This window comes from Nannospalax galili, unplaced genomic scaffold (assembly GCF_000622305.1).
Source record: "Nannospalax galili isolate Female #2095 unplaced genomic scaffold, S.galili_v1.0 scaffold368, whole genome shotgun sequence".
Classification (NCBI taxonomy): domain Eukaryota; kingdom Metazoa; phylum Chordata; class Mammalia; order Rodentia; family Spalacidae; genus Nannospalax; species Nannospalax galili.
Window position 1 is genome coordinate 1956822 of NW_008359963.1, and position 27345 is coordinate 1984166.

A 27345-nucleotide genomic window follows, 5' to 3' on the forward strand; every position below is an offset into this window, starting at 1 on the left:
TTACCATCAAAGCTGGATGCTATTTTAGTTTTCTTTCAATTGCTCTGATAAACACCACAACCCAAAGTAATTTGGAGAGGAAAGTGTTTATTTCAGCTTACAAGTTATAGTCCTTAGTTGAGGGAAACTAAGTCAGGAACCCAGAGGAGAACTAAAATAAGAGGCAGAGGAAAAAATCCTGTTTACTGGCTTGCTAAGCTACTTCTTAAATGCAGCCCAGGTCTACATGCTTAGGGGTGGCACCACCCACAGTAGACTGGGTTTTTCCATATCAACTAGCAATTAAGAAAATGCTTCACAGACATGGCCACAGGCCAATTCAATGGAGGAAATTCCTCAATTGAGGGTCCCTTTTCCCAGGTGATTCTAGTTTGTGTCAAGTTGATAAATACTAACCAGTCCAGGTACTTTCCTTTGTCTGGGTGTGGGGTGCCATGGAAGATGAGACAGAGTACATCTTGAACATAGAATGTCTCAGAGCACATCTGCACATTGGAGATTATTGAGAATTCCATGGGAAGGAGCCTCTGGTGGGCTTAGATTTAAACCAGCCTAGAGGTATGTTCACACCCTCCCCTCAGGGTTCCTCTTCTTTATGGTGCTAATTCTGCATGGTTGGTACATGAGGGAGATTCTCTGGGGACTGAGATGCTAATGACAGGGAGGAATTTGAACAGTGGGCTCTGCCCATCTGTATCACTGGACTGTAGAAGGAATTCAGCCAGCCCGTAGCCTCTGAGGCAACAACCAGGGCCCTTTCCTGTGCCTTCCACCACTCTTCCAGCCCAGCCCATATCACTCACAACCTTCAACTTCCTCTGTCCTCCAGGATGTCCTTTTCAGATTTCTTGAAGCAGTTCTCTCGTCTGGAGATATGCAACCTGTCTCCAGACTCTCTGAGCAGTGAGGAACTGCACAAATGGAACCTGGTGCTGTTCAACGGCCGCTGGACCCGGGGCTCCACCGCTGGGGGATGCCAGAACTACCCAGGTGAGGGAAAGGGCCACCTGGCCTGTCCTCTCTGAGCTTCAGGACGTCTTATGTGAATCTTTGGATAATTAATGCCTTTGGATTTTTGGCCCTCTCCCCTGGCTTGGCGGCCAAGGCAGCAAGGGTGTGTGGTGGTTTTGCAGCTGCCCACCTGAGGCCTCATCTTAGCTTCTGTGTATTTACGTTATTTCTGCTTCACTGCCCACCGTCCCCTCAAAATTGCTGCTCTTTACCACCCTGCTCTTGGACCCATGCTAAGGCTTCCTGTTCTTCTCTAGGGCTTCTGCCATCCCTACTGGATCCAGCTGGCTGACACCATACCACTGAGCTTGGGGACAGAGTAGTTAATGGTATTAGAAGACAGTCTACTGTTTGAGTAGACTGCACTCAGAAGGGCGTCATTCTGCTTTGTGTTAGCATCCTGAGTCAGAACTGGAGTGGCAGGATGGTGGGGATCAGGGATAGCAACACGCAGGCTATGCATGGGGTCATGCCTCTTGTCATGGGGGTCATCAGCGCTCCAGTGGGAATTTCCTGGTGGGAAATTCTTGTGCGAACTAATGCCTGTGCCTGACTCTGGGTCCTGAACTTGCTAAAGGTGAGCGACCTCCCAGGTTCCTGCAAGATGACTAATGTGTACATGTGTAGGCTCCTCCTAGGTCGAGTCCACAGGCAGCAGCTGAAGAAGCAACTGAGAAACAACCTCACATCTCTCGGGAGAAATGAAGGAAAGGAAAACCTGCTCCCTGCCTGCCACCTCCCTGTCCCTATGCTTCCCTGGTTTGCTGTTGCTGTGTTGATTTATGTTGATTGACTAGAGTGTATATGCACAGGGGCCGAGCCAGCCACTTTCTTTCTAGTCAGAGCTCAAGGCAGTTCTCAGTGTTGTAGAAATGGCAGTATTGTAAAACCCCATGCGAGTGCACTCTGGGGCTTGACAAGGTCTCACCTCCATCCCCATCGTTCCACATCTGGCTTCAGAGACCAGCTGCTGACAGGCCCGAAGGAGAAGCTGACGGCTTGCCCTCTGTCACTCAGCTTAACAGTTATGAGACCCGAGGGGCATTTCCTTCCCAGAGCTTCACTTCTCCGGTCCTCACAGTGGGTCATAATTCCTGCCTTCTGACCCACTGGGTTGCAGTGAGCATTGTAACATGGACTACGCAGGGAAGCACTTTGTAAACTGTGCGGCATTATACAAATGGGATGTATTATTTTTATGGTGCATTCTCTTCCTCTGGTACTGTTAAGGAGTAAACAAAAAATGTAGGCTTTGCAGTAATGCTGCATTTGGGAGAAATTAAAATATGCTTACCATTAGCAAGCTCTTAGAAAATACATAGGAAATTCACATGGATCATTCTGGGAACTCAGAACTACAGGGGGTGCCCCAGGTATCTATATGCACCAAATCATAATCCCATCTGTGCTGCCGACTAACTGTCAGGAAGGAATGGATTGTTCTCGCCTTTGGTAACAAAGCAAGTACAGACGATTACTGAATTTTCTGTCTCCCCTGGAATCCACAGACACTTGGTCTTAAAATCTATATACTTGTGCCTTAAGTAAAAAAAGATTCTAGAAGTGGATGTTCTGGGAAGGTGGAGCTGAATAAGTAATCTCATTGTTAGGGGGAAAAAAAGCAATGAATGGTCTTTGATCATCTGTGAGTGCTATTGGTGTTTCATAGAGTTGAGCCTTCATATAGAGGATGTAAAAATGCCCAGCCTCCCTCTTAAACAAGCATTCCTTCCCAATTCTTTGCTGGAATTGAGGCCCTACATGGTGAAGCCTGTCAGGCCTGTCTTCTTCAATTATACTCCCAGCTCAGCTCCATCACAGAATCGCGGTCCACCCTTGGACGGTCCTTTGGACCTCTCTGTGCCCAGCTTGGGTAGTTACTATTTTGAGAGATTTTTGTTTTCAAAAGTCATCTTTGAATGAAGGTGATGGGGGGATGGGTGCAGCTGTGTGTGTGTGTATGCATACATGTGGAGGATGTCACATGTCCTAATCCATTGCTCTGCCTTATTCCATTAAGATAGAATCTCTCACTGAACTTAGAGATAGGCTGGCAGCCAACAAGCTCCAGAAATCCTCCTGTCGTCTCCCCAGCAGCTCTGGGATTACAGCACATACAATAGCTATGCCTGAAATTTTGACATGGGTGCTGGGCTCCAAACTCAGGTCCTCATGTTTGCACAGTGAGCCACTCCCCAGCCCAAGAAGGTGTCTTTTTAAAGTATCCATAAGTGGTGTGACAGGAATGTTTCATGACAACTGTGGCTCCTCTTGCATTATGAAATGATTTGTCTTAAAGGGCTACTGTCTCACAATGTCAGCTTCATCATGGGAGGTCCCTGGGCTGATGGACAGAGGATGGGTTTCAGGGTTTCAGGGTTTCATAGGGTTGAGATCTGAAGCTGGATTGGGTGGAGCACAAGGCAATCAGATGGCTTTCTAGCATATCAGACAGAGGCCTCCTTGGTAGCTAAGCTGTTCTGGGATCCTGTCCTCACACATCTCAGAGATGCATCTCCTCAGAGGGGTTTCCAGCCAAGAACGGGAAGATATGAACGACTTCCAGAAAAAGTGGAGGTTGCTTTCTGGTATAGCCAGGATATCACCAGGATAACAAGATCTCAATTTCCCCACTCAGATTTGGGCTCCTGGTTGATCAGATGGACAAGACAACTTTATAAGTATCTGTGGGGGTGGAGTAGGGAGGAGGGAGGAATGCTTCTTACCAGGCAGTCTGCTTATTAGGCAGTGTGGTCAGCATTGTGCATTCGTTGGATGATGGAGGCTCTTTCATTTATTTTATTCTTCTCCATCTCCACACCACCCCACCCCATGGGGACCACCATCATCTGGGTGACTTCCAGCCACTTACTGGACCAATCCCCAGTTCAAAATCCACTTGGATGAAGTGGATGAGGACCAGGAGGAGGGCATCGCTGAACCCCGCTGTACAGTGCTGGTGGGTCTGATGCAGAAGAATCGAAGACGACAGAAAAGGATCGGCCAGGGCATGCTTAGCATTGGCTATGCCGTATACCAGGTACTGCTGAGTGGGTTCCTCCATCATGAAATACTGATGCCTTTGCCCTGAACATTTTGGTCAGTAGTTGGATTGCATCTTTCCTATTTCCGAAATCTTAATGCAGTGCTGCCTTTCCTCCCTTAAGTTCCTCTCCCAGTGGTCTTACTGAGGCCTGAATTCCACAATTAGAGATTCATTTCTATGGCTGAAGTCTGAGCTGTTAACACCAACATGCAGTTCATTACATTTTGCCTGGCATTGAGAGCTCAGTGTAAATGTGTATATTAGACTCTTTTCCAAGTAGAAGTGTCTCAGGGGACAGGAGCCAAGAATATGAAGGTGAAAGGCATTTGAGTGGTAAGGGGCATTTCTGAGTGTGGGGAAGGAAGGTGGCTGATCATAGGAGCCAAATAAATATATGCAGTGCTTTCTTCCGACTGTGGGCAACCTTGAGGTACTTGGAACACACAGGGAACACACAGGGAATGGGCTGGGGTGAGGGAAGCTGTATGGCCATTTTTGGTTCTGGAGTCTCTGGATTGTGGAGCATAATTGGTTCTTGTCTCGGGCTTTAAACCTGACTTAGGATGCCAGGTTTTCCTGGTGACCACCCCTCTCCACAGGTGGGCTTAGCCTCTCAGATATGGTAAAGAGAGTCCTCAAGTCTCAACAATCTAGCCAGGGACCACGCGGGAGTCTACACAGGCAAAGACTCCATACAACATACTGCACAGGAGCTCAGGATGGGTTTTTTTGTATGGTTTTGTTACAAATGAACTTCTTGGTAAAAATACAATTCTAATCAGGAATACCAAGAGCTGCTGGAGGCCCAGCATCTCAGTATAAATTAATGCACATAAAATAAGCATTGTAATAAGAGGCATTGTAATAAATATTGCAATAAGGAAAAGTTCATCTCCAAGCCCATTCAGTCCTCCTTCAGCCCTGTTATCATATTCTTAAGCTTGGGGTTTTAGAGGAGTGTGTGTGTGTGTGTGTGTGTGTGTGTGTGTGTGTGTGTGTGTGTATTATGTTTAATGAAACTTGGGAAAGAACTACTACTTGATGGCAGGAAAAAAGGATTACAAATAAATAAGCTCCAATTTTACTCCAGCCTAGCTCTTCCAGTCCACTGCAAACTCACCCTCAAAGCTTCTAGGAATAATAATAATAATACCCTAGAAAGCCCTTTGAGTACTCATTCCAATACAATAAACTTTCTCGAGTTTGTTTCCCGAGCAACAAACTCTGTGCCAGGTGCAGAGGGAGAGCTGGAGGCACAGGAGTATCACGCAGTTTCTTTCCTCAGGGTGCTCATGATCTGGGAGACTCGACACTCTCAGTTGATGAGGGGCAGGAGGGGTCTGTGATGGTGTTACCGCCACAGTGGGTTGGGGGTCCTCAGTTTCATGTGGGGAGACTTTGAACAGGGCTTCAAAAGATGACCTAGATTTCAAATATGGAGAACACTGCAGCCAGAGGGGGTTCCGTGTGCTTCTTGACAGCATGAAACTAAGTGACAGTTTTAGAGAGAGCACAGTTGGCAGGCACGACTGCAGGGTGGGCCATTCAGGGACAGTGACATTGGTTCTTCATTCACCAGGCCTCCCTCATGCAGCCAGATCAACAAAGCACTCTTTCTTAATAGCTTTGTGTGACACGGTGTTGCTCCAATAAATAATACATACAGCATGTCAGTTTTTAAGGCATCAAATTATAGCTGCTTATAAATACTCCAGGGTGTGTGATCTGTGGTCCTCATTCTTCAGGCCAGAAGCATATAATTTAGGGTTTGACATCTATGAACAGAATCAGTTTTAAAGTTACATTAAGAGAATTCATGTGGAAAGCAGTTGGGGAGAAAACTGAGCTGGAGTGAGGGGAACAGGTGGAGTATAGGGACTATCTGGGGAATAGGGAACAACTGGGATATGGAGAGCAACTGGGGTGAAGGGAGTAGCTGGGTGTGGGGAGTGACTGAGCTATGGGGAGCAGCTGAGGTGTTGGAAGTAGCTGGGCTGCAGGGAACAGCTGAAGCGTTGGCAGTAGATTGGGTGTTTGGAGCAGCTGAGGTGGGGGAGCAGCTGGGCTAGTGGGGATATATTCTACCTCTGTGTTTCCCTTCTCTGGCTTTAACTCTTTGAAACTGGACTCTAGCCTGAGGTCAAAAGCCTGTGGGCAGTTGAGAAGCAGCCAGGAACCCCTGAGGCTAAAGAGTCTCCTGGTCTGCTGTCTCCCCTTTATTCTCCTGTAGGAATGACTGGCTCCTGCTGGCCAGGCCTGTCATTCGCTCAGGATGCTGCACTTCACAGATAGTTGTCCTCCAATTCCTGTGTGGGCAGTGGCTGGGGTCTTCCCTGCTGCCACACTGTTCCTGCCTGGCTCAGAGGACACTGGACAGGGTGGACTCAGAGCATATTGCCAGGAGTAGCCAGGTTGTGGATGGGAAGATAGCCAAGGTGGTTAGGAAAGCCCCTGCCAGAGGAGGGGAGGTCTCTGCATGGCTGATTGTGGTTTAAACTCAATTAGAGGCGTGCCAGTGTCCCTGGACCACTACCTCTGCTGAGAGGATGCCAGCCAGCCCTCACTTCCCCTCAGCATGCCTCCAGCATGATTTTCTGATCCAGACAGCCCAGATGACAAGGGCAGAGGAGGGACAGGACACAAGGAGAAAGGAGATTAGATTGGGGTCCTCTTCTCTAACATGGCACAGGAGCACTGAGCACAGCAGGGCTCCCTTTCCAGGTCTGAAAGCCCATCTCTATATTCAGCATCTCTAGTTGTGCCTGATAGAGCCCCAGTTGAGCTGTTGAGATAGAATTTACCATCCCATGTTACCAAGTCAAAGGAGAGAGGATACTTGGGACAAAGAACTCAGTCTACCAGGACTACTTCTCTCCACATCTAGCTTCCCTTAGCTCTAATTTTAAAATCCTGGAGGAGTCCTCCATAGGCCCATCTGAGGTCATCATGGCGAAGGTCAGGATCAATTACAGCTTAAGCTGAGTAATATCTCCTCTCTGGCCTATTCCTTGACCTGGAAGGCCAGGATGGGAAGTCTTTAAGAAGACCTCAGATCCCATTTAAGCCTCAAATACTTTCTAAGTATTTTGGATCCTGACAGATCATATAACTAGAAAATAAAAGGTAAGTCTTCCCTCCATTCCCAGAGTGCTAGGACTCAGTACTGCCCAGGTGACCTGGAATTCATCAATGACTTCCCAGGTTCAGAAATGTTGACTGTGGTCCCATTTTAGTATGAACTTCCATTCTGTGGGTCACAGTCTGACTAAGGTGTGGGGAAGGATGTGGAAGCACAGAGGGAATACCTTGGGCTCTCAGTGACCTGTTCTTGTCCTGTGTCCTGCAGATTCCCAAGGAGGTACGTGAGTACTGTGTGGACAGAGGTGTTCTTCCTTTGGTAAGAAAGGGCATGCCTGCCTTTGGCATAGGCACTTGGCACCATCTTCTTCCTGTGATGGAAATTGGCCCTCCTGTAGACCCTCACATGATCCAGTGAGCTGGTAGCCCTAGTAAAGACAAGCTCAAGTTCCATCTGTCAGGCCCTTAGAGAAGGGAACATGGGCGATCTTTGCCCCTGCATGTCTGGTAGTCTGGACTGAACAAGGTGAGTATAGCAAACTTTGGTTCCTCCTTGTCTGACCAATAGAAATAAACATCCTGATCTCTGATTAGAAAGGGAAGTGCCAACTGCATCTGGTCTGGTTGGTCGTGTGCACCTCTATAATTTACAGCTGGCTCGGGGAATCCTATCAGCACTGTCCTACTTGTATCTGGGCTTCCCTCTGCCCTCCTGGCCCTTACTCACCTAATCATCCACTTCAGCTGGTTGAAGAGAGGAGCCTGGCAGTGCTCCTGGGAGGAGACCTGCATGGCCTAATGGGTGGGTACAGTCAGCACAAAGCAAGGCCAATGTGTGCCAGTCCGGTGATCAGCTCAGCTGTGTCCAGGCTGCATCCAAGCTCAGTTATAGAAGAATCTTGGGGTCAGGTGAACACAGGCATTATAGGTTTATAACAGCCTCTGGGCACCAACGTGCAGCCATGGCTGAGAACCAGTGTTCTCTTTGGACGGGAGTCAATTGCACTAATTATGCAGTGGTGTTTCTGCTAGACTGCAGCCTCTGCCACCATCTCAGGTTCTCAGGCACAGCCGGGGATGTAGCCAACTCTTGAATTCTTCCTGAAGCTCAGCTTGGTTTTTTCTCAGCCAAACCAAGATTTACTGTTACCTTCCCATCTCCATTCTGCCAAGCACCTTCTTCTGATCAGCTCTTTCCTCCTCTTGCCATCATCAGGGATGACAAGAGCAACACTGAACTCATGCACTTGGGTATTGTTTATAGCCCTGTTGCTATGCCCTCGGCATTCTTATGCCCAGAGTGTCAGTGTTTTCAGGGGGAATCCCAAGCATTGTGGCTGTCTTAGTTGCTCTCTGGGAAGTCCTGGGAAAGTCCTAGCTAGGTATTGAGAGTGGGGACAGGTAGTCCTGATTTCCTCCCTTGACCAGCAGATCTGAGATCCAAGAAGAGGCTGATGACATACATGGACACTGACCATTCCAGGGGGGTGTCCAGCTCTTGCAGCTTGTAAGCACCTACCTCTGTCACCGGCATCATATGATCATAAAGATACACGGGAACAGGGAGGCTTAATTACAGCACTAAATGCTGGCACCTATGTTTTCGAAGCACTCTGTAGTTACTAATTAGCCTGTATCACACAGTAGTGGCTTCCCCCTCCTCCACAACAAATCTGTAGGTTACAGGGGAATATCTTCCCCTTTCTAAGGAGAGCCATGATGTCCCAGGAAACTAGGAGGGACCCAGAACTAGGCTTATCTGTGGTTGCCTCCTCTGTTGTCTTTTTTAGAACCTGGTCACTTTAGTCACCGTGTAGAGAAATTTGCTTGAAGACCAGGGTCCAAGTTCCCTTCTTCAGTCTGAACTGGGAAAGGCAATACCTTCTTACACAGACAGCTGCAGAGTAAAGGGTTGCGAGGAAAATATGCAAAGCCTGCACTAGACACCCTGGGCTCCACCATCCATTTAGTTGGGGAGACTCAGAGAGCAGAGGGTCTGGCCAAGGTTACGTAGCCAAGGTCACAGCCTCAAACTGGACCTGGCACTCAGAATGTGCCCCCAAATTCACTTGATGCTTGATGCACGGTGAGCTGGCTTATTAACTGAATGGAAGGCATCCTGATTCTCACACAGTGAGAGAAACTTGGCAGTGTACAACCAAACTAAGGAGAATTTCAATTCTGCCCATTGCTCTGTGCAGCTGGAGAGTCACACGGACACACACCTGGGCCGGGACTTCTTCCTGGGCCACCAGCCCTCGGCCTGCTCTAGCACCTACATGAACCTACGGGAAGTGTCCAGCCGGGTCCGGCTCCCCCCAGGACAGTACCTGGTGGTGCCCTCCACCTTTGAGCCCTTCAGAGATGGTGATTTCTGCTTGAGGGTGTTCTCAGAGAAGAAGGCCAAGGCTCTGTGCGTCTGCTTTTGCTTTTCAGTTGGGGGATGTTTTCTGAGCCGGGACCCCGGTGGGGGAGGGTTGGGAGGCATCTATCACCAGGTGACTTGTCCCTGGATCTTGGTTGATGTTTCCAGAGGAAGTTTGTAAAGCATTACACCTCAGAAGGACCTTCCCTGGTTGTGCCTCCACTTTGCTCTACAGGACTGGGAATTTCCTAACCCCAAAAAGTCAGGGCTTGGGAGAAGGGGCACCATCAGCAGCTGGCTTACCAGGTGTTCCACTTGACCTAGCAGGGGCTGGGGAGGCCACAGGTAAGGATGTAGAGAAAAGGCCACCTCTTTCCCTCACACACAACACACACACACACACACACACACACAACCTCTATGTATGTACTACAAATAGTATCACACATACTGTGTGCACATATTCTGCAGTACATATTTGCTGTGTGTTGTGTTGTGGATGTGTGGTATGGCAACACACCACCCAGCACATATGTACTGCAGAATATGTGCACAGAGTATGTGTGATACTGTTTGTAGCACATACATAGAGGTTGTGTGTATAGCACACATACTATACATCCACAACATACCACCCAGCACATATGTACTGCAGGATATGTGCACACAGTATGTGTGATACTGTTTGTAGCACATACATAGAGGTTGTCTGTATAGCACACATAATATACATATACAACACATACAACACACACCAGGCACACACATTATACACAGCCAGCATTATATATATATCACACATTACACATGTGCATGGTGTAAATACCATACATATACACCACACACAATACACATCAGGCACATATATTGCACACAACCAATATTCTATACATACGTATATACTATACATATACAAGATATTGGCACTACATATATACCATCTAAAAGCCTCATATAGTCTGCATATACACAATACACATACCACATACATGCCACAGATGCATATACACATGTACAATACTCATACCACTTATCCAATGCTCAAACCTATGTACATTACATACTACACACATGCAACATATGAACACATGAAACATACATAATAATACACCACATGATTTAATGTCACATACCACACAGTTCACATACATACCACTAATATAAAACACACACACCACATATCACACACAGAGTATGCATGTGGATACTGACAAACTATATATATACATGCCATACCACACATCCACAACACACCACACAGCACATATGTACTGCAGAACCCCTGCCATGTACCCACCTCTCACACTTCACACACTCCATGAAACCATTTCAACAGGGACTCTGTTAGTGAGGTTCCTGGGAGAGAAAGAGAGTTGCAACTGGGGTAAGATAGAAAATTTCCCAGAATTCACCAGGCCCAGCATTCTAGAATTCATGGGAGAACAAAATGAACTTGAAGTCCTTGTCTCTAATGAAAAATTCAGGGTGAGTTGTGAGTTGGGGCAGTAAAAGGGGAAAGATTTTTTTTTTTAGTGTTTCAGTTTGTGCAGTTTTTAGCAGGAACTGAAAATCTTAGATGTGAAGTCAATTCCCCATAGGAGGAAAATCTTCCTCAAAGAATGGAGCCATTAGCTGAATTTCATACTTTTTCATGCTTAGCTGATTTCTTCCTCTGTGTTTCAGGGAAATTGGAGATGCTGTAGCTGGAAACCCGCATGAGGTATGCCATCTTAGTACCCCAAGTCCTAACACCATTGCATAAAAGTCAAGTTAACATTGCCTGAGGAATGAGACTGTCCTCTGACCTCCATACACACACAATCATACATATGCATTTGTAGCTACACACAGTGAACCTGTGCACACACAGAAGAGTTCACCCAACTCTCCTCTCCTTTTACACCTCACCTATGTCTTCAATTTCTTGTCTTCTCCTCCCATGATGTGTGTGTGTGTGTGTGTGTGTGTGTGTGTGTGTGTGTGTGTGTGAGATCTTTTTGCTCCATGAGGTTGCCACCGTGAGTCTGTGCCTGGGACATGGGGGCAGGGCCCAGAAGTGGGGGCTATCTCCACATGACATGAACCAGCTTGCACTCTTCTGCTGTCTACCTAAATGGACTGAACCATCTTCTTGAAGATGCTACACCAAGTGCCCTCCAGTGGCTGAGCTTGCCATCCTGGACTGAATGGGGACAGGGCAGGCCTGCCCTATTATTGGGAATAAATCAAATGTGTAAGCTCATGTTTCTGCAGGTACATGAGAACATGTTGACTGAGGATGCATTTGCCTGGGGCTTAGGGTATGAGATTACTAGATAGAAAATGCATACCCTGTCATCTGTTTCATCTTACTCCAGTTCATCTCTATCTACTCCCCAGGGTCTGTAGCCTATGTGTTAAGCTTACTGCCCATCAGGCCTCCTGCCTGTGCTCCCAGGCCCTTCCTGAGCTTGGCTCTTGGTGACTGAGCCACAGGTGCAGATGCCAGTTTAGCCTCCTCACTCCCAGGGGTCTTATCATTCCCAGGGGCATCTCTCACTGTGGGGTACAGGAGCATTAGGAATCACAGTGTGCTTGTGTAGACAGCATAGAGTCTACAAGTCAGGTGATAAGAATTACCTGTCTTTCTTGTTTTGGTTTCTGATGAAATGACTTAAAATTGGCTTTGAGCTCCCATTGAACCAGGCTGTCAGAAGTTCAATCCTGGCCATTACTGGGCTCCCTGTCTCCACCTCCCATGCACGGTCTCTGGGTTTTCTAAAGCCCCAGAGCAGCAGGAAGGCTCTTCTGGCTGTGGATCTACCTTGCCCATCCTGTGCTCAGCTCATAGGTGCCTTTATTGATTAAAGCTCATGGTTAGCTGCACTTGGCTTGGTGACATGCTAACCCCTAGGCAGAGAGCCTTCTGTGGTCCCCAGAGCATGACAATGGGGCCATATGAGAAGCCTGGGATTCCAAGGCCATGTGGACTTCTAGCATATTGTTAGTGCACAGAAACTCCCTCTCTCTCTGACCGTTGTTCCAACATATACATTCCACACATATACCATGTATACATGCCATACATGCATACTATACACACATAATACCCCACCACACAACCACTATAAAACACACCACACATTCATACTATGCATACACCATACATATGACATAACCACATACACATATCATACATGCATATTATATACCACATAGTCACCACATACTTGCCCAATACATATGACACCCAATATGTACACACCACTTAGGCATACTATATAAACCCACATACCCACTTTACAGGCCTCATACTTACTATAGTCACACATCATGTATGCATACTACATGCTCCATCTTACCACATATATCCTGCATACATAATACATACACATACTGTATGTATGCCACCCACCCCACATGCATATATACATACCACATATATACAATATGCCACACACATGCATATATATGCCACACACATATACATATGGGCATACACACATGTGACACACAGGTACATAGTCATACCTATGCCAGTTATACACATCATATACATATTATATACATGCCACATACATGCACAGAGTATACACACACCATACCAGTGCACATAACACACACAGCATTGGTAATGTCTTTGTTGAACTCAGGACTTTACAGGAACTAGGTAGAGCCTTTGCTTTGCAGAACTCCTGTATCCTCCCTCCAAAACCTCCAGGTCATGGACAGTTAGATTTTCAAACGACTCAACTGCCTGCTTGGAGTGGGAGGGGGGAGAATACAGGGTGAACAGCCACTCTTGGGGTTCAGGTGTGTGCCTTTGAGCAGGGTTGTTAAGATGTCATTAGCCCCTGATTCATTAAGAAGAGATTCATTCTTTGCCTTTGTTGGCCTGCCACACACACATCCTATCAGGACAACAGGGTAACAAAGTTTTGAGATAAGGGTCACATCTTATTCACCACTAGATCTACTCACAGACCCAGGACAGTTTCTAGCCAGGTAAATGAATGAATAAATTCAAGGTACCATATTTGTCATTATATGGACACACTACCCCTATTCCTTGTGTCCCAAAGTTCCCATGTCCAATATCATGGTTCTGCCTGGTTGGCAGAACGCCTGTTAGGTACAGCATTTGCCCATGCCCATATACTGGCTTCTTGTTTGTATGTTTTTGAGACAGACTCTTGCTATGTAGCCCAGGCTGCTCAAGAGAGCACTCAATCCTCCTGCCTCTGTCTCCCAATTGCTGGGGTCACATGTGTGCACCACTATGCTCAGCCCTGTTGTCTTTTTAAATGCAATTTCATACCCCCTGGGTTATAGAATATTATACCATATCTAGAATTTATGAACTTGTCGCTAGATTTTGGTGAAGGATATTACATGAAAAATAATGTCTCTCCTGAAAAAACACTTTAAAATTATATGTGTGATAAGCATTTATCACATTTCCCTTCTAGAAAATCTATGTGTAGTTTTGGATTTGCTAATGATTATTAGCCTCATGTTAGCAGTAAGGAGACAGAGCCCTGAGGGGTTCAGAGAACAGGATGCAGGAAACAGGAAGTATCATTACCTTCCAGAATGTGCGTTTTCTTCCCTTAGAAATATTTGAGTCATGGTTTGTTCATTCATTCAGAAATTTCTGGTTGTTACAGTAGAGGGTGGCGGAGAAGGCAGAGATGGAGTCAAATCTTGATTCCATTATTTATTAGCTGTGTGATTGGGCCTGTTGCTTAACTCTATTTGTGTGTGTGTTTATTTTTTATTTATTTTAATTATACATTCTTTGGTAATTTCATATATGAATACAACATATTTAGCTCATATCCTTCTAACTCCTTCCAGACTCCTCATCCCCCTCATCCTCCTCCCAACTTCATCTCTTCTTCTCCTCTTCCTCCTCCTGCTCCTCTTCCTCCTCTTCCTTCTCTTTTTGTAACCCACTGAGAACAATTAGTGCACATGGAAGTATGGGCAACCTACCATGGGCCGAACCACTGAAGAAAATAGACTCTCCCTCCATCAGCAGCCATCACCTGCCATAAGCTCCTCAGTTAAGGATGTGGTCTCATGATCTCTTCCACTCTTCATGCTGGAATGTTGACTGACTTGATCTTGTGCAGGTCTTGTGCAGATAACCACAGCCACTGTGAGTTTGTAAGTGCAGTGCCCTGTCATGTCTAGAGACACTACTTCACAGCAGTCCTCCCTGATCTCTGCCTCTTAAGTCATTCTTCCCCCCTCTTCTGTGATGTTACTTAACTCTTTAAACGTCCATATATGAAAGTGTAAAGTAGTGAGACCTACCTCACAGTATAGTCTCATTAAGTGAAATGATCCACTTAAGGTGCCTCAGAGACAGAAAGTGCTCACAAACGCAAATACTGTTCCTACCGTAACTTAAATACTACAGTGCCATTAGCCCTCATTGGATCTTTTACACTTATCTTAGGAATGGTTTGGAAGAAATCAACTTGAGTTTCTGGAAACTCTTCAGGCCATCTGGGAAACTGTCTTTTCAGTTCTGTCTGGTGGTGACAGCGGTCATTTGAAAGCCTATGGTCAAAGACATTCATATAATTAATTGTAATTTCCAAAGGACTTTGACACACATTAGTTCTCATTTTGATTTTCAAAATGATCCCATGAAACAGACCTAGTTAATTTAATATGAGTGCTGAGGAAATAGATGTTCAGAGTGCAGAAATGGGATCCAGTAAGTGGCCAGCCTGTATTTCAGCTCCAGTCTTCTGGCTTCTAGTTCTAGCTCCTGAGCTGTGTTCCTAACTCCTTTTTAAATCTTGTTTTTGAGAATCTGAAAACACTAGGAAAACAAATACAAACACAGCCCTACATTTTTCTTGCAATTTCTGGAGTTCAGAGTCCATGGAGGCTGTCTATGAATTCCTTAGGCCAGCCCAGATTCCAACTGAGATTTCCTTAGGTTTGATTTTGTTGTTTTCTGAAAGTGATTCAGGGCTGAAACCAGAAATTCTATGGTGGGGTCTGGAGACATGGCTCAGCAGTTAAGAGGGAATACTGCTCTTGCAGAGGACCTGAGTTTGGCTCCCAGCACCCACATCAGGCAGCTCACAAGGGCTTATAACTCCAGTTTCAGGGAATCATCTACCTTTGGTCTCCATGGTGCCTTCACTCACATGCACAGATACACACATATACACATAATTAAAAATAAAATAATTCAGGGATTATAAGGCTCATAGAGGAGCCCCTGGCTCCTCTGGACTGTCAAGTTTTTGGGCTGGCACCTTGGGTGGCTTTCTTCCTTACCAGCATATGCTCCACTTAACCCAAAGCTGGCCCAACACAGGTTCACAGTAGATGCTAACCACTAATTTTGATTCTTTGTCTTTCACTCAAGGATGCTTGTTTTAACTTTGCCACTGTCTTCCCTTTTAGCCACAACTCTGTGAGGCGAATCAAGAAGACAAGCATTTCCAGAGCCTGCTTGAGGGGTTTGCAGGCAAGGTGAGTGGAGGCCAGATGCCTTCCAGGCCAGGCAGTGGTGTGCTCGGGTTAGGCTACTCTCTAGTCCCTTGGATTGCAGGAGTACAGAGGGCAAAGCTGCATACTCTGGGTCCCCAGCTTATGTCTGTCTCTTGTCACTGCATCCTGTCTGAAACCGGCAGGCCTTTTCTGTGCATCCGGGGGAGAGTAGTCATTGTCCAGAAGCCACTTTTCGTCTTGTGTTGACTGACTTTAGAAAATAGAAAAGCCCAATCTTTGGGTCTTGCCAAAAGCCTTTCTGTTTGTAAATTGGTCCTGTCAGATGGGGCCTCTGACTAGAGAGCCAGGGCAGTGTGACCTCTCTAAATCGATAGCTCTCAGAGACTGGAATTGCCCAGCCTCAGCAGAAGGCAGATCAGTTAACCTGGCCTGATTGGAGACACAGCCCAGCCTGCTGCCCTGGGAGGCCAGCAGCAGTTGCCCAGTGGAATCTAAACCTGTCTTGGGTGTGTACATGAGTGTGACTGTGATCAGGACATTTGGAACTGTCTCTGGCTTCTTCTCCTCCTATCCTGTCCAGTCATTTGGAGACCATAAGTCAGAGTTTACCCAGGACTTAATGTGTCCCCCACTGACCCCATGAAGAGTGATTGATGCTGCTCCTTGTAGGGTAATAAAGCGCCAAAAAGACCCCCAAAAGGGGACAGCAGTGTTCTCCACCTCACCTCCCCCACCAAAGCTCTGAGAGACTTTCTAGACTGAAGAATGGAATGGAAGCCTGGCACTGTGGCCTGCCATCCCAGCTATTTGGGAGGCTGAAGGAGAGGGAGAGGGAGAGGGAGAGGGAGAGGGAACTGACTTGCCTTCATAGCAACTATCAGTTGCCAATAGATCCTCAGATAAGGCTGGGACTTAACGCCCACCCCTCCCCGCTACTCTGGGATTTTACTTGCATGGGTCTTGTGCATGTCACAATTGCTCTGATTTCACATGTGCAACTGCCCTGTTGTGTCCAGAAAATATTTTCCTTGTAGTCAATCATGGCTTCTGGCTCTTATGGTCTTTCCAGCTCCTCTTCTGCAAAGATCCCTGGCCTTTGGAGGTGGGGGTGTGATACAGTCAGTTTCTTTACAGGTGTGTCCCCTGGTAGGTTGACCACACTCTAGTGGATTGCCACACACCCTAGAGTACACAGGCAGCACAAGTTCAACTTGATAGGTTTTTTTTTTTTTTAAAAAAAATGAGGACACAAAGTCGAGTGGGTAGGGAAGGGGGGTTGGGAAAGGGGAGTGAATATGCTCCAAGTACATTGTATGGGGTTCTCAATGAAACAGAAAATAGAAAAGATAGAAAGAGCCAAAGTACAGCAGAAACCTTTTCAACAAAGCAAACCTATGAGCAGTCTCTCCTTGCTGCAATTGAAGAGGATGCTCACAAAATGCATCAGTTTGCTTTACATGGATGCTCAGACCACTACTTTTCCTAACAGAAGCTCGTTTCCATAGCTGCCAAGGGGACATATTTTATTTAGCACATCCAGAACGCTAGAAAAGAAGCATTGCTACTTGTAGAATTCTTCTGAAGTTATCTTATTTCTCTCTTTTGTTGAGGGGCAGTGGAGAGGGGATGGTGGTACACGGGTCACCAGCCTACCTCTGCTAGTGAACTGACACATGACACATGCAGGTTAAGGGACTGGCCAAAGTCACAGGGCCTCATGAGGGTCATGACCAAGGTCTAATATAGACTCTGAACACCCATTTCTTTCCTGGTAGGTGAATGGGCTTTTCTACATGGAGGTACTACACAGAAGTCTTGGTGTTATGCTCAGAATCGACCGTCCTCTGCCCCAGTTAGGCCAGAGGAGACACTGCTTTGTGCAGTTTTGGTCTGTCCTTTCCAGTGCTAGGGCCTGGCTGGGGGAGAATGGGAGGACCAGAAGTGACTGGGCTAAGGTCACAATGAGTAACTGACAGAGTCCAGATGAAAGCCAAGCCCTTGGCCCACTGTTCCCACTCTGCCCCTTGTTCCTTGTCCTACCTGAGGCTATCTTCCATGTGAGAGTTAAGGCATGAATCTTCCATCTGGCTTAGTGTTCACACCAAATACATACGGGATCTCTCATTGCCTGAATCCATGTGTGGATTCCATTCCATGTGTTCCATCCATGGAACAGAAACTCTCCTAAGTGGAAAATCAGGCACTTTGTAGCTGTGCATCCCAAGCCATTAAAACACAGGCAAGTAATACATGACATCGTGTGTGTGTGTGTGTGTGTGTGTGTGTGTGTGTGTGTGTGTGTGGTGATTGGCAGTTTCCACAGTCACTGTTCTTTAACTGTAACATAGATGTAGTTTTGCGAAAGATTTAACACTACTGCACATTGGGCGTGTGGTATATGTGGTATATCTCTGCTAGCTCCCTCTGTTGCTACTTGTCACCCTCTGTTTTCTGAGCAAGCAAGCCTCATGAAACACAGCAGGAGATGGGCTGGCAGTCTTCTGTGGAGCTGGGTACCAAGCTTATACCATCAACATGTCCCTCTTGGCCCTACTAACTCCATGGTGCCCTACCAGGCTGTTGGGACCCCAGAGGGAATGGAGAATTTGAGTTTCTAAAGATGTCACATGCTTTTCAAGTCATAAGGCTGTAGGTCTGGAATTGGACTGTGGAGGCAGCTCTGTGTAACCGAACATTATAAAACAGGTTGTCAGGGCTAACATAATTCACATTTGGCTGCTTCTTTCTAGGATTCTGAGATTGGTGCCAATGAGCTCAAGATGATTTTGAATGGGGTGTTTTCTAAACGTAAGTTCTCCCTTGGGGACTCTCAGAAGGTCCATGGACATCCAAGAGAGATGCCAGGTGGGGATGAGGGAGGGGCAGGCAGAAGTTGGTCAGAAGTACCACAGGGAGGAGAGGGTGGTTCAGATTTCTGACCTTAGAAGCTCCTGACTCTGTCTAGAGGGAGGCAGGAGAAGCTGTTGAGGAGGAGGTATTGGGAGAGATGAGACCCACTCTGGTAGGTAGCCAGGCCCTGAATGACCAAGAATCTGTGACATCAAATGCAATTGGATGCTGTGTCCTAAGAGGAATAAAGATTTATGTGACACTTTTCCACAAAATTAATATTGTCGATACTGAGGAAATTTCTGTAAAGATCTACAGTGCTTCTTCGAGGAAGTCAGCGGCCAGATGATTCTGACTTTTCTGTCTGTACACAGTTCAGCAAAGCCTCTGACTCCTGCAAGCCCTTAGGCGCTGCCTGAGTGTCATTCAAACTGGCCTCTGAGAAGGGGCTTGCATCCCCCACTCTTCAAATCTCAGTGCCATTGGAACCAGCATGGAGCTACTTTCTGTTCTGGTCCAGGGATGGGCAGGGTTAAGTCCTCCAGCTGTTCGGGTGATGGGCTCTTGCCACCGTTTGCATGGACGGGGTGTGAGAATGCAAGGAACAGATGCTAAGTGGAATGACCACGAGGGGCCCTTCCCGGGGATGGGCACAGGGCTGAGCAGTATCCCAGGCTCAGTGTCCCACTCTGCCTCAGGACAGCCCTTCTACCCTCTGCCCTTGCTCCTGCTGTGGCTCAGAAGAGAGGGCTGTGGGGTCTTTGGCACCTGTATGGATTCCCAGGTCTGGGAAAGGTGAAGGTGGAAGGGAGGGATGACTGGAGGTCAAGAGAGATGCCTGTGTCTTAGCAATGGCAGCTTCATTGAGCTACTGTGTGTTGTGACTCTGGACCCAGAGGGCTTGTGTTTAAATCCCAGCTCTGTTCCCTACTGGTTGTATGACTTCGAGCAAACAATATAAGGTCTCCAGGCTTCAGGTTCCTTGTTTATGAAATGGAGACAATGATAGCGTATGACAGGTGAACCTAGTCTAAAGAACAGGCATGCAGGGCTTATACCAATGTCTCGGTAACAAACACTTAGCTGTCTCATTAAGAACTTTCCATGCTTCACTTATATTATCTCAATACTCAAGCAGACCTTTGGACAAACATTATCATTATCGCTATTGTTGTATTTCTACTTGATGGAGGAAAAATGAATGCTCAGAAACATTAATCTGTGAATAACAAAGCTGCGGTTTAGAGGTTGAACCCCAAAGCCAATATTGGTCAACACTAAATCTAAGCACCAGGAGGCTGGGGGTATCTGTTGTAAGCCCCCCACGATGCTCTTTCCTTTTTCATGGAGAACATGTTCTTTTTGTAGTCTTGTACTATGTGGATCATTTATTTCCTCTGTCTTCAAACAATCCTGACTCCCACCTTCTTTTCTTTTTAAATATTTAGGAACAGACGTAAAATTTGAAGGATTCAACATCAACACTTGCAGAGAAATGATCAGCCTGTTGGATGTATCCTTTAAATGTCACATCATTTTTTACTGATTTTAAAGACTCCTCCACCTTTTCCCATAAGAAAGGGGGGCAGAGAGAAAATGAGCATTTATTGAGCACGTGCCAGAGAGTGCGTTTGAGCTCTAAAGGAAAAGGTACCATTTTGTTGATGTTCCTCAGGAAGCTTGGGATTACCCTCCCCCGCTTATAGGTGAGAGGACAAGGTAATCATGTCTGAGGGCTTGTCTTAAATCTTGGAACTTAGTGAAAGCAAGTGTACGGCACTTACGCATCTCCTCCTCCCTCTACACACTGTTGATCACAGCAACCCACCTCCTGAAATCCACCCTACTATCGGTCCTCAGTCCTAGGCTGTCCTTGGCTCTCCCCACCACCATCTCATCTTTGTTTCAGAATCTTAGTATGGCTGTTTGACAGCCACTACCAATAGTTTAGAATTACGATGTAAGATAAAACCCATCTGTTCTCTCTGATCTAATACAACCTCATCTCCTTTTGAAGAATGATCTTTTTAGTTTGCCACTGTACTATACAGAATACCATAAACTAGATTGTTTATAAGCAATGGAAGTTTCTTACAGTTTAGGAGACTGGGAAACCCAGGATCAAGGTGTGGGCAGATTTTGTGTTTGTTTCCTGGTTCATGGGCTGTTACTTCACAAGGTGGAAGGGGAATTCTCTGGAATTACTTTTTAATGGCAACATTCTATTCATGAAGAATCCACCTTCATGACCTAGTTACTTCCCAGAGGCCCTTCCTCTGAATACCCTCACACTAGGATTAAGTTTTAACACATGGATTTAGGGGCCCAACACTATTTCCTTAAGCTTTGCCTGGAACAGATCCAGGTGGTGAAAGTGAGTTCTTTAGCCTAGAGGCCCTCCTTAGTTTCTAGGATCTCGCCCATAATGAGATCTGACAACTTTTTTGCAGAACTCCTTCACTAGCTCCAGGACAGACAGGAAGAGTGGTTTACCTTTGCACACTAAAAACTTTGTGCAGAGGGTCATGGGTAATGGAATGTGTGCCTCCGCTGTTTGAGTTACCAGCGATGGATAGGTGGTGCTGTCTAATGACCCAGAGCCCTAAGTGGCCACTTCCTGAATAGGACTCCCTGAGCAGGCAGGATTTGTGCTGTCTGCCTGTCCTTCTATGAGTGTCAGTGGCTAGCAGTTCAATTTGTGGGCCACAGAAAACTAACTTTCATTCACTTTACTGAAAATAGTTCCTTGGTCTCAGAATCATTCTCATCAAGCCTTGCTGTTGATTTCAGTCCAGATTCAAGGATTTTGTTGCAGTCACTGCCCACAGCTCCTAGTGGTACTGTGCAGCTTCCAAGGGGACCTTGACTCTGTCTTCTTGGGAAAGTAATTCTGAATCTTGGTGTGCAGTAGAAATGCCCATGCAGACTTTAAAAATAGCGGATTTATTAAGATGGACTTCATATGTTATAAAATGTGCCTAGTTACAATGTACAGCTAATTCAATGGCTTTTGTTGGATTCCAGGTTGTGCAGTCATCAACACAAGATATAGAACATTTTTATCACCCCAGAAAGAAATCCTGTATTTATATTAGCCATCATCTTTACCTTCCCTATTTCTTGGCAGCCAAATACTTCCTACCTCTATAAATTTGCCACTTATGGGCACTGGTGTCAGTGGAATCCCACATCATGTGATCCTTTCTGTAGCACATGTTTCAGTCCCACAGCACATGTCAGTACTTTCTTACCATGAAGACTTGAAAATAATGTTGCCTGAATTTTGGTCCTGGAGATGCTGCTTCCATGGGTCTGGTCTTTGCAGGCTTTTCCATCTGGACCTGAGAACTACTGGTGTTCTGTCTCTACTATCTATCAAGTATCTACATTTAGAGGTGCCACTAAATGCTTGGCATGTCAGTTTCTTCTGGAAAATGGGATAAGAATATCGTTTGTGCATCTGTTGTGAGGATGAAATGAGATGCAAGTATAGAAAGCACCTAGACTAGGGGTATTAGCTTCCTGTGCTGAGATTGTTGTGTTATTAGTAAAGGTATGAAGGTTGTGGTGCCATCAATACTCAATGCTAATCAGAAATACGGTAGCCAAGAATTTCTAAAGGGTGAGCATGTTAGTCAGCTTTCCACCACTTTAACAAAATACCTGGGATGACCAGCTTATAAAAAGGAAAGGTTTATTTTGGCTCATGATGCTCCTTCCCACCAGCATCCCTGTTGTTTGGCTTGCTGCCGACATGGAAGATTCACTAAGGTTTTAAAACACTCTTGAAAACATAAGACAAAGAAACTCATAAAGCATGCTGCTCTGGCATTTGATCACAATGGCCTTTAACATGCTTAGAGCAATGGAACTGGCACCTTGGGACCACTGGAGTTCAAGACACTCTGGTTGAAGATTGGGAAGTACCTGGTAACTAAGTCTTCTCTTGGTCTTGGAACAGAAGGGTATTCCTCTGGGACCCAGCTCCTTCCCTCCATTCTAACCTTCTATAACATTATTCCTGAGATGGTTTTGATTCTAGTCTGACCAGACCCTGGTCAAAACCATCCAAACCTGGACTTGTTCAGAAAGAGTCAGAAGGCAGTAAGAGATGCTGGTGTTGACCCCTGTCTAAAAACCCCATTCAGAAGATAATTGCTTACCTTCACTGGCCCTTAGTCCAAATATTTCTTTTTGCTCTGGAACTTTCCTTAGAGGAGTCAGCGTGGTCTCTTTTGAGTGCCTCCCTGGCCTTCCACAAGAGGAGAACAGAGGGAAATTGTTGCACAGGGCATTTCTGCTCTCCATGTGAAATTTCTTTCTGGCTTTAGGAGATCTATCAGGAAATGGATTACAATCACGTAGGGACCATTGATGCCCACGAGATGAGAACAGCCCTCAAGAAGGCAGGTGAGGACCCGTACTGTAGATGAAGCCCTTAGGACCCATATGTTCCCATTGTAAACAATCGTTCTCATGATGGTTGCTAGTGATTATCCCTGAGAGTTTTCTCACATTTGATGCCAATGTGACAGTGAATCCTTGCTGAGGACTCTTCCTATCCAAGAAGGAGAGCGTGCTGCTGGGTTCTACATAGCAGAGCATATTCTGAGTTGATCTAGCACTCTGTTACTGAGACAGTGGGAGCAGTTACAGGGCAGAAGGCTGCAGGGGCCTGCAGACTCACAGCCCTTCACCTTCTCCGATGTTAACTTGCTATAACCGTGTACCCTTGGCTGAGCTAGGGCTGAGCTGGTTGGGCCAGGGAAGAGGCTGGTGAGGTATACCTAAAAGAGGAGAGACTTATTGGCAGGACATCTCCTAGGACTCCCCAGGGAGGCAGCGTGGGCCTGGTTTGCAGATTTACATAGACTCATGGAAGGTCCCTGAGACGTCAACCCCTTGAAGTTTTATCAGGTACAGTGGTGAGCCCTTTGCCACCTGTGACCCAGTTCCTCTCTGCCCCTAGGTTTTACCCTCAACAACGAGCTGCAGCAGACCATTGCTATGCGGTATGCCTGCAGCAAGCTCGGCATTGACTTTGACGGCTTTGTGGCTTGTATGATCCGCCTGGAGACCCTCTTCAGTGAGCTGCTGTTTTATTAGTTCCACTCCTTTTCTCCAGAGACACAGGGCATTGTGGAGACAGGGCCAGGAGGCAAGGCCTGACATTGCCTTTGGAGCCAGCGGTCTAAGAAACTATGGATGAGATTATTATAACTGTTGACACTCGGGGGACAAGGGAAAGCAGACAGTTAAGGGGCTAAGGATGTCTGCATTAGCCACCCCCAAGGGCAGAGACCTGGAAAGCTGCCACCCTGATTACTGAGCTATGTGCAGTCACTAGGTCAAGGTTCAGGAGTCCCCTAAGGATCCTGCATTATGAGCTTTTGGGGTCTATTCACATTTATGCCATCATGATGGTCTTTTGAGAGGCTCTGTCATCTTCCAGGGAAGGGGCGGGCCCGCTCTAGAAATTAACAGGTGTTCTCCTTCCACCTTGGACCTTGGGAGTTATCTTATTAAGGAAAGGGAATTTCCTTCCACTAGGAGAGTACAAGTTGGAAAGTCTTAGAGGCAAAGTTATTGGTCAGACAGAGTCAAGGGACTGGGTTATCCCCACAGCACTTGCTAACAGAACTGCACATTTCTGGCATGAGACTTCTGAAGGTGGATATCTGAAGGAACGTCCATCTCTACTGACAACTGGGTTCATCCATTTTGTTGGGGGGGCATTTGCTGCCACGAAAGTTCTAACCTGAGTGCTAGACTGGGGTTAGATGAGATCTGGAGTATAGAGAGTAGAGGAGGAAAGAGAAAGGTTGCAGTTTGACTTGGGGTGGACTTTCTGATGTTTCAAAACCCAGGAACATACCTCACTAATTCCCTTTCTCCTCTACTGTTTCAGAGCTGTTCAGGCTTTTGGATAAAGACGGGAATGGCATTGTCCAGCTCTCTCTGGCTGAGGTAAATGACCCAAGGCTTGATGAACTCCTTATAGATAGTACTTTGAAATTCTTGGACAGTATAGGTACTAGGTTGTGTTTCCTCCTGTGGATCAATTTATTACAGTGGGAATTCCATGCATGTTCTGTGCATGGGGAGAAGGCATGTGATGGTCTCTTAAACAGTCTGTCAAACATTTTAATCAACCAGAAATTATTATCTTAAAGATAAAGCTCTAGCTGTGTTCCAAATCATTTCAAAGATGCAAAATTTTGCCAAATTAGATGAAACTGTGGGGGTTGATGCAGCTTGAAATGTCTGACTTCTGGGACTTCTAAGTTGACATATAGAGGGACACTGGAAACCCAAACTGCAACTGCAACAATGTAGAATGAAGGTGCAAAATAAATGAGTGCTTTTACAGTGCACAGGTCACATCATGCTTTAGGCATAGAGTATCACAGTTACTGCCTATGGAGGGCCACGCTCTGGACAGCTAGGGCTATCACTGGCTGGGATCGAGAGAAACAGGAGGTGTGGACATGGCCCAAGTGTCCAAGTTAGTGAGGAGGTGTTGGCCTTTGACCTGCTTCTGAGGCAGCAGAGCTAGAGGTCCAAGTTATTACTGGCTCTGCCATGTTGGGGGCCCAACCAATTTCTGTTCTTTTCTGAAATGGAAATATTATTCATCATTTCCTGTGATCTAGGAAAAAATCTTAGGAACATACCTATAGATTCATGGAGACATATGGATACTAGTGCTGGACCTAAAATGAAGTGTATTTGTAGAAATATATACACATACATATAGGAGTATATATATATATACACATGTATGTGAGATATGGGTACAAACGTAGGAATGTACACACATGTTCTAGTTAGCTTTCTGTTGCTGCAATGAAACACTGACCAAAAGCAACTTGGAAGGGAAAATTGTTTAAATTCATCTTATAACTCCTGGTTCACAGTCCAACACTGAGGGAAGTCAGGGCAGGAACCTGGCAGCAGGAACTGAAGCAGAGACCATGGAGGAATGCTGCTTACTGGCTTGTTTCCCTGGCTTGTTCAGCTACCTTTTTTATACAGCCCAGGAACACCAGCCCAGGGATGGCACTGCCCACAGAGGTCTGGGGTCTCTTGCACCAATTAGCAAATGAGAAAATACCTCTTACACATGCCCACAGGCCGATCTGATGGAGGGAATTCTTCAATTGAGAGTCCCTCTTTCCAGGTGTCTCCAGTTTGTATCAAGTTGACAAAAACTAACCAACACAGCACATATAAGGGAAAATATAGAAAAATACATTGGAATATAGGTACACATATGTAAGAATATGTGTATCAATGGCAATACATGTATGCATGAGGATATAATTGTCCTTCATTATCCATGGTGGGGGTGGTTGGTTCCAGGACCATCCTTGACTCCAGAGATGCTCAAGTACCTTGTATAAAATGATACACTGTCTGCATGGAACCTACAGACATCCTTTTGTATACTCCAAATTATCTCTAAACCATATACAGTGCTTAATATAATGTTAATGTTATATAAGTAGTTGTTCTACTTTATTGTTTAGGGAACAAATGACAAAGATCTGTTCATAGTCAATACAGATGCAATTATTTCTTCTGAAAATTTTCAATCTGTACTTTGTTGAATCTGTGGATGTGGAGCTTGCAGATAGAGAGGATCAGCTGTACGTGTAGACTCACCCATTTTTGGAAGCCTCTTTTAGGTCTATAATTTTTTTCAAGTCACATTTTCTCTGGTGCTCTGACTTATGAGCTAGTGACTTTGCTAGGGGCTTCCTTGCTTCCTGTGATTGAGTGAGCTACTTGGTGGAGGATGGAGATGTGAAAAGTGATGCTATATGGTACAGGAGGATGTCTGTGGCCAACACACTCCCTAAAGCTGTGCACTAAACTCACTTCTTCTTTTGCAGTGGCTGTGCTGTGTGTTGGTCTGACCTGATGTTCTGGAAGTCAACAACCTCCCTGTCCCCCACTTGTCGCTTGTATCCCTTTCTTTACAATCTTATGAACATGGGTCCTCAAGTGAAAATTTCTGGATGTTCCTATTGTTGCAGTCGATCTTTGTTCCTGCAAAGCTGGCCAGTCCCACCAGAGCAGTCTGGGGAGCTCCAGGTCTCTCAGCAGCACACAGCTATGAACTATTTGAGCGGATCCCAGGGCCCAGTGGAAGGAAAGCAATCAATTAAATTTGTATGTCAGGATAGTTTCTGCATTTTTCTGGCGCTATGAAATGGTCAGCGGAGCACCCTCATCTTTTCATGCTGTGGGAAAAGACACAAGTAAACTACTAGAAAATGAAAACATGGATCATTTTTTGGAGGGGAAGGATACTGTAGGAAGAGCTGCTTCTGAGGGCTGCCTTTGGGAAGAGGCACAGTTTCAGCCCTGACAAGAAAGAGCACAGGGACAGATGTTGGGAAGACTAGAACTTTCTTCCCTCCTTGTGGACAGGGGACATTCTACTTGTGGAGCTAGAGAACTAATACTGTCCAGGCGAGTTTTGCTCACAGGCGAGTACAAGGCTATCTGATGATGAGACAATTGAAATGAC

General features: G+C 46.0%; 1 protein-coding gene across 1 annotated transcript in view; it reads left to right on the plus strand.

Annotated features, from left to right (window-relative positions):
- Nucleotides 1-27045, plus strand: part of Capn8 (calpain 8) — a 70858-nt gene extending 43813 nt beyond the window's left edge. Inside the window, exons 9-21 of the mRNA XM_008823743.3 lie at nucleotides 830-990; nucleotides 3876-4051; nucleotides 7404-7415; nucleotides 9337-9548; nucleotides 11184-11220; nucleotides 15912-15980; nucleotides 18710-18767; nucleotides 20258-20322; nucleotides 22671-22739; nucleotides 23141-23219; nucleotides 23779-23895; nucleotides 24718-24776; nucleotides 26705-27045. Coding sequence (XP_008821965.1) covers nucleotides 830-990; nucleotides 3876-4051; nucleotides 7404-7415; nucleotides 9337-9548; nucleotides 11184-11220; nucleotides 15912-15980; nucleotides 18710-18767; nucleotides 20258-20322; nucleotides 22671-22739; nucleotides 23141-23219; nucleotides 23779-23895; nucleotides 24718-24776; nucleotides 26705-26728 — 1138 coding nt within the window. The 3' untranslated portion in view covers nucleotides 26729-27045. The remainder of the gene's footprint in view (nucleotides 1-829; nucleotides 991-3875; nucleotides 4052-7403; nucleotides 7416-9336; nucleotides 9549-11183; nucleotides 11221-15911; nucleotides 15981-18709; nucleotides 18768-20257; nucleotides 20323-22670; nucleotides 22740-23140; nucleotides 23220-23778; nucleotides 23896-24717; nucleotides 24777-26704) is intronic.
- The last annotated feature ends 300 nt before the right edge of the window (nucleotides 27046-27345 follow it).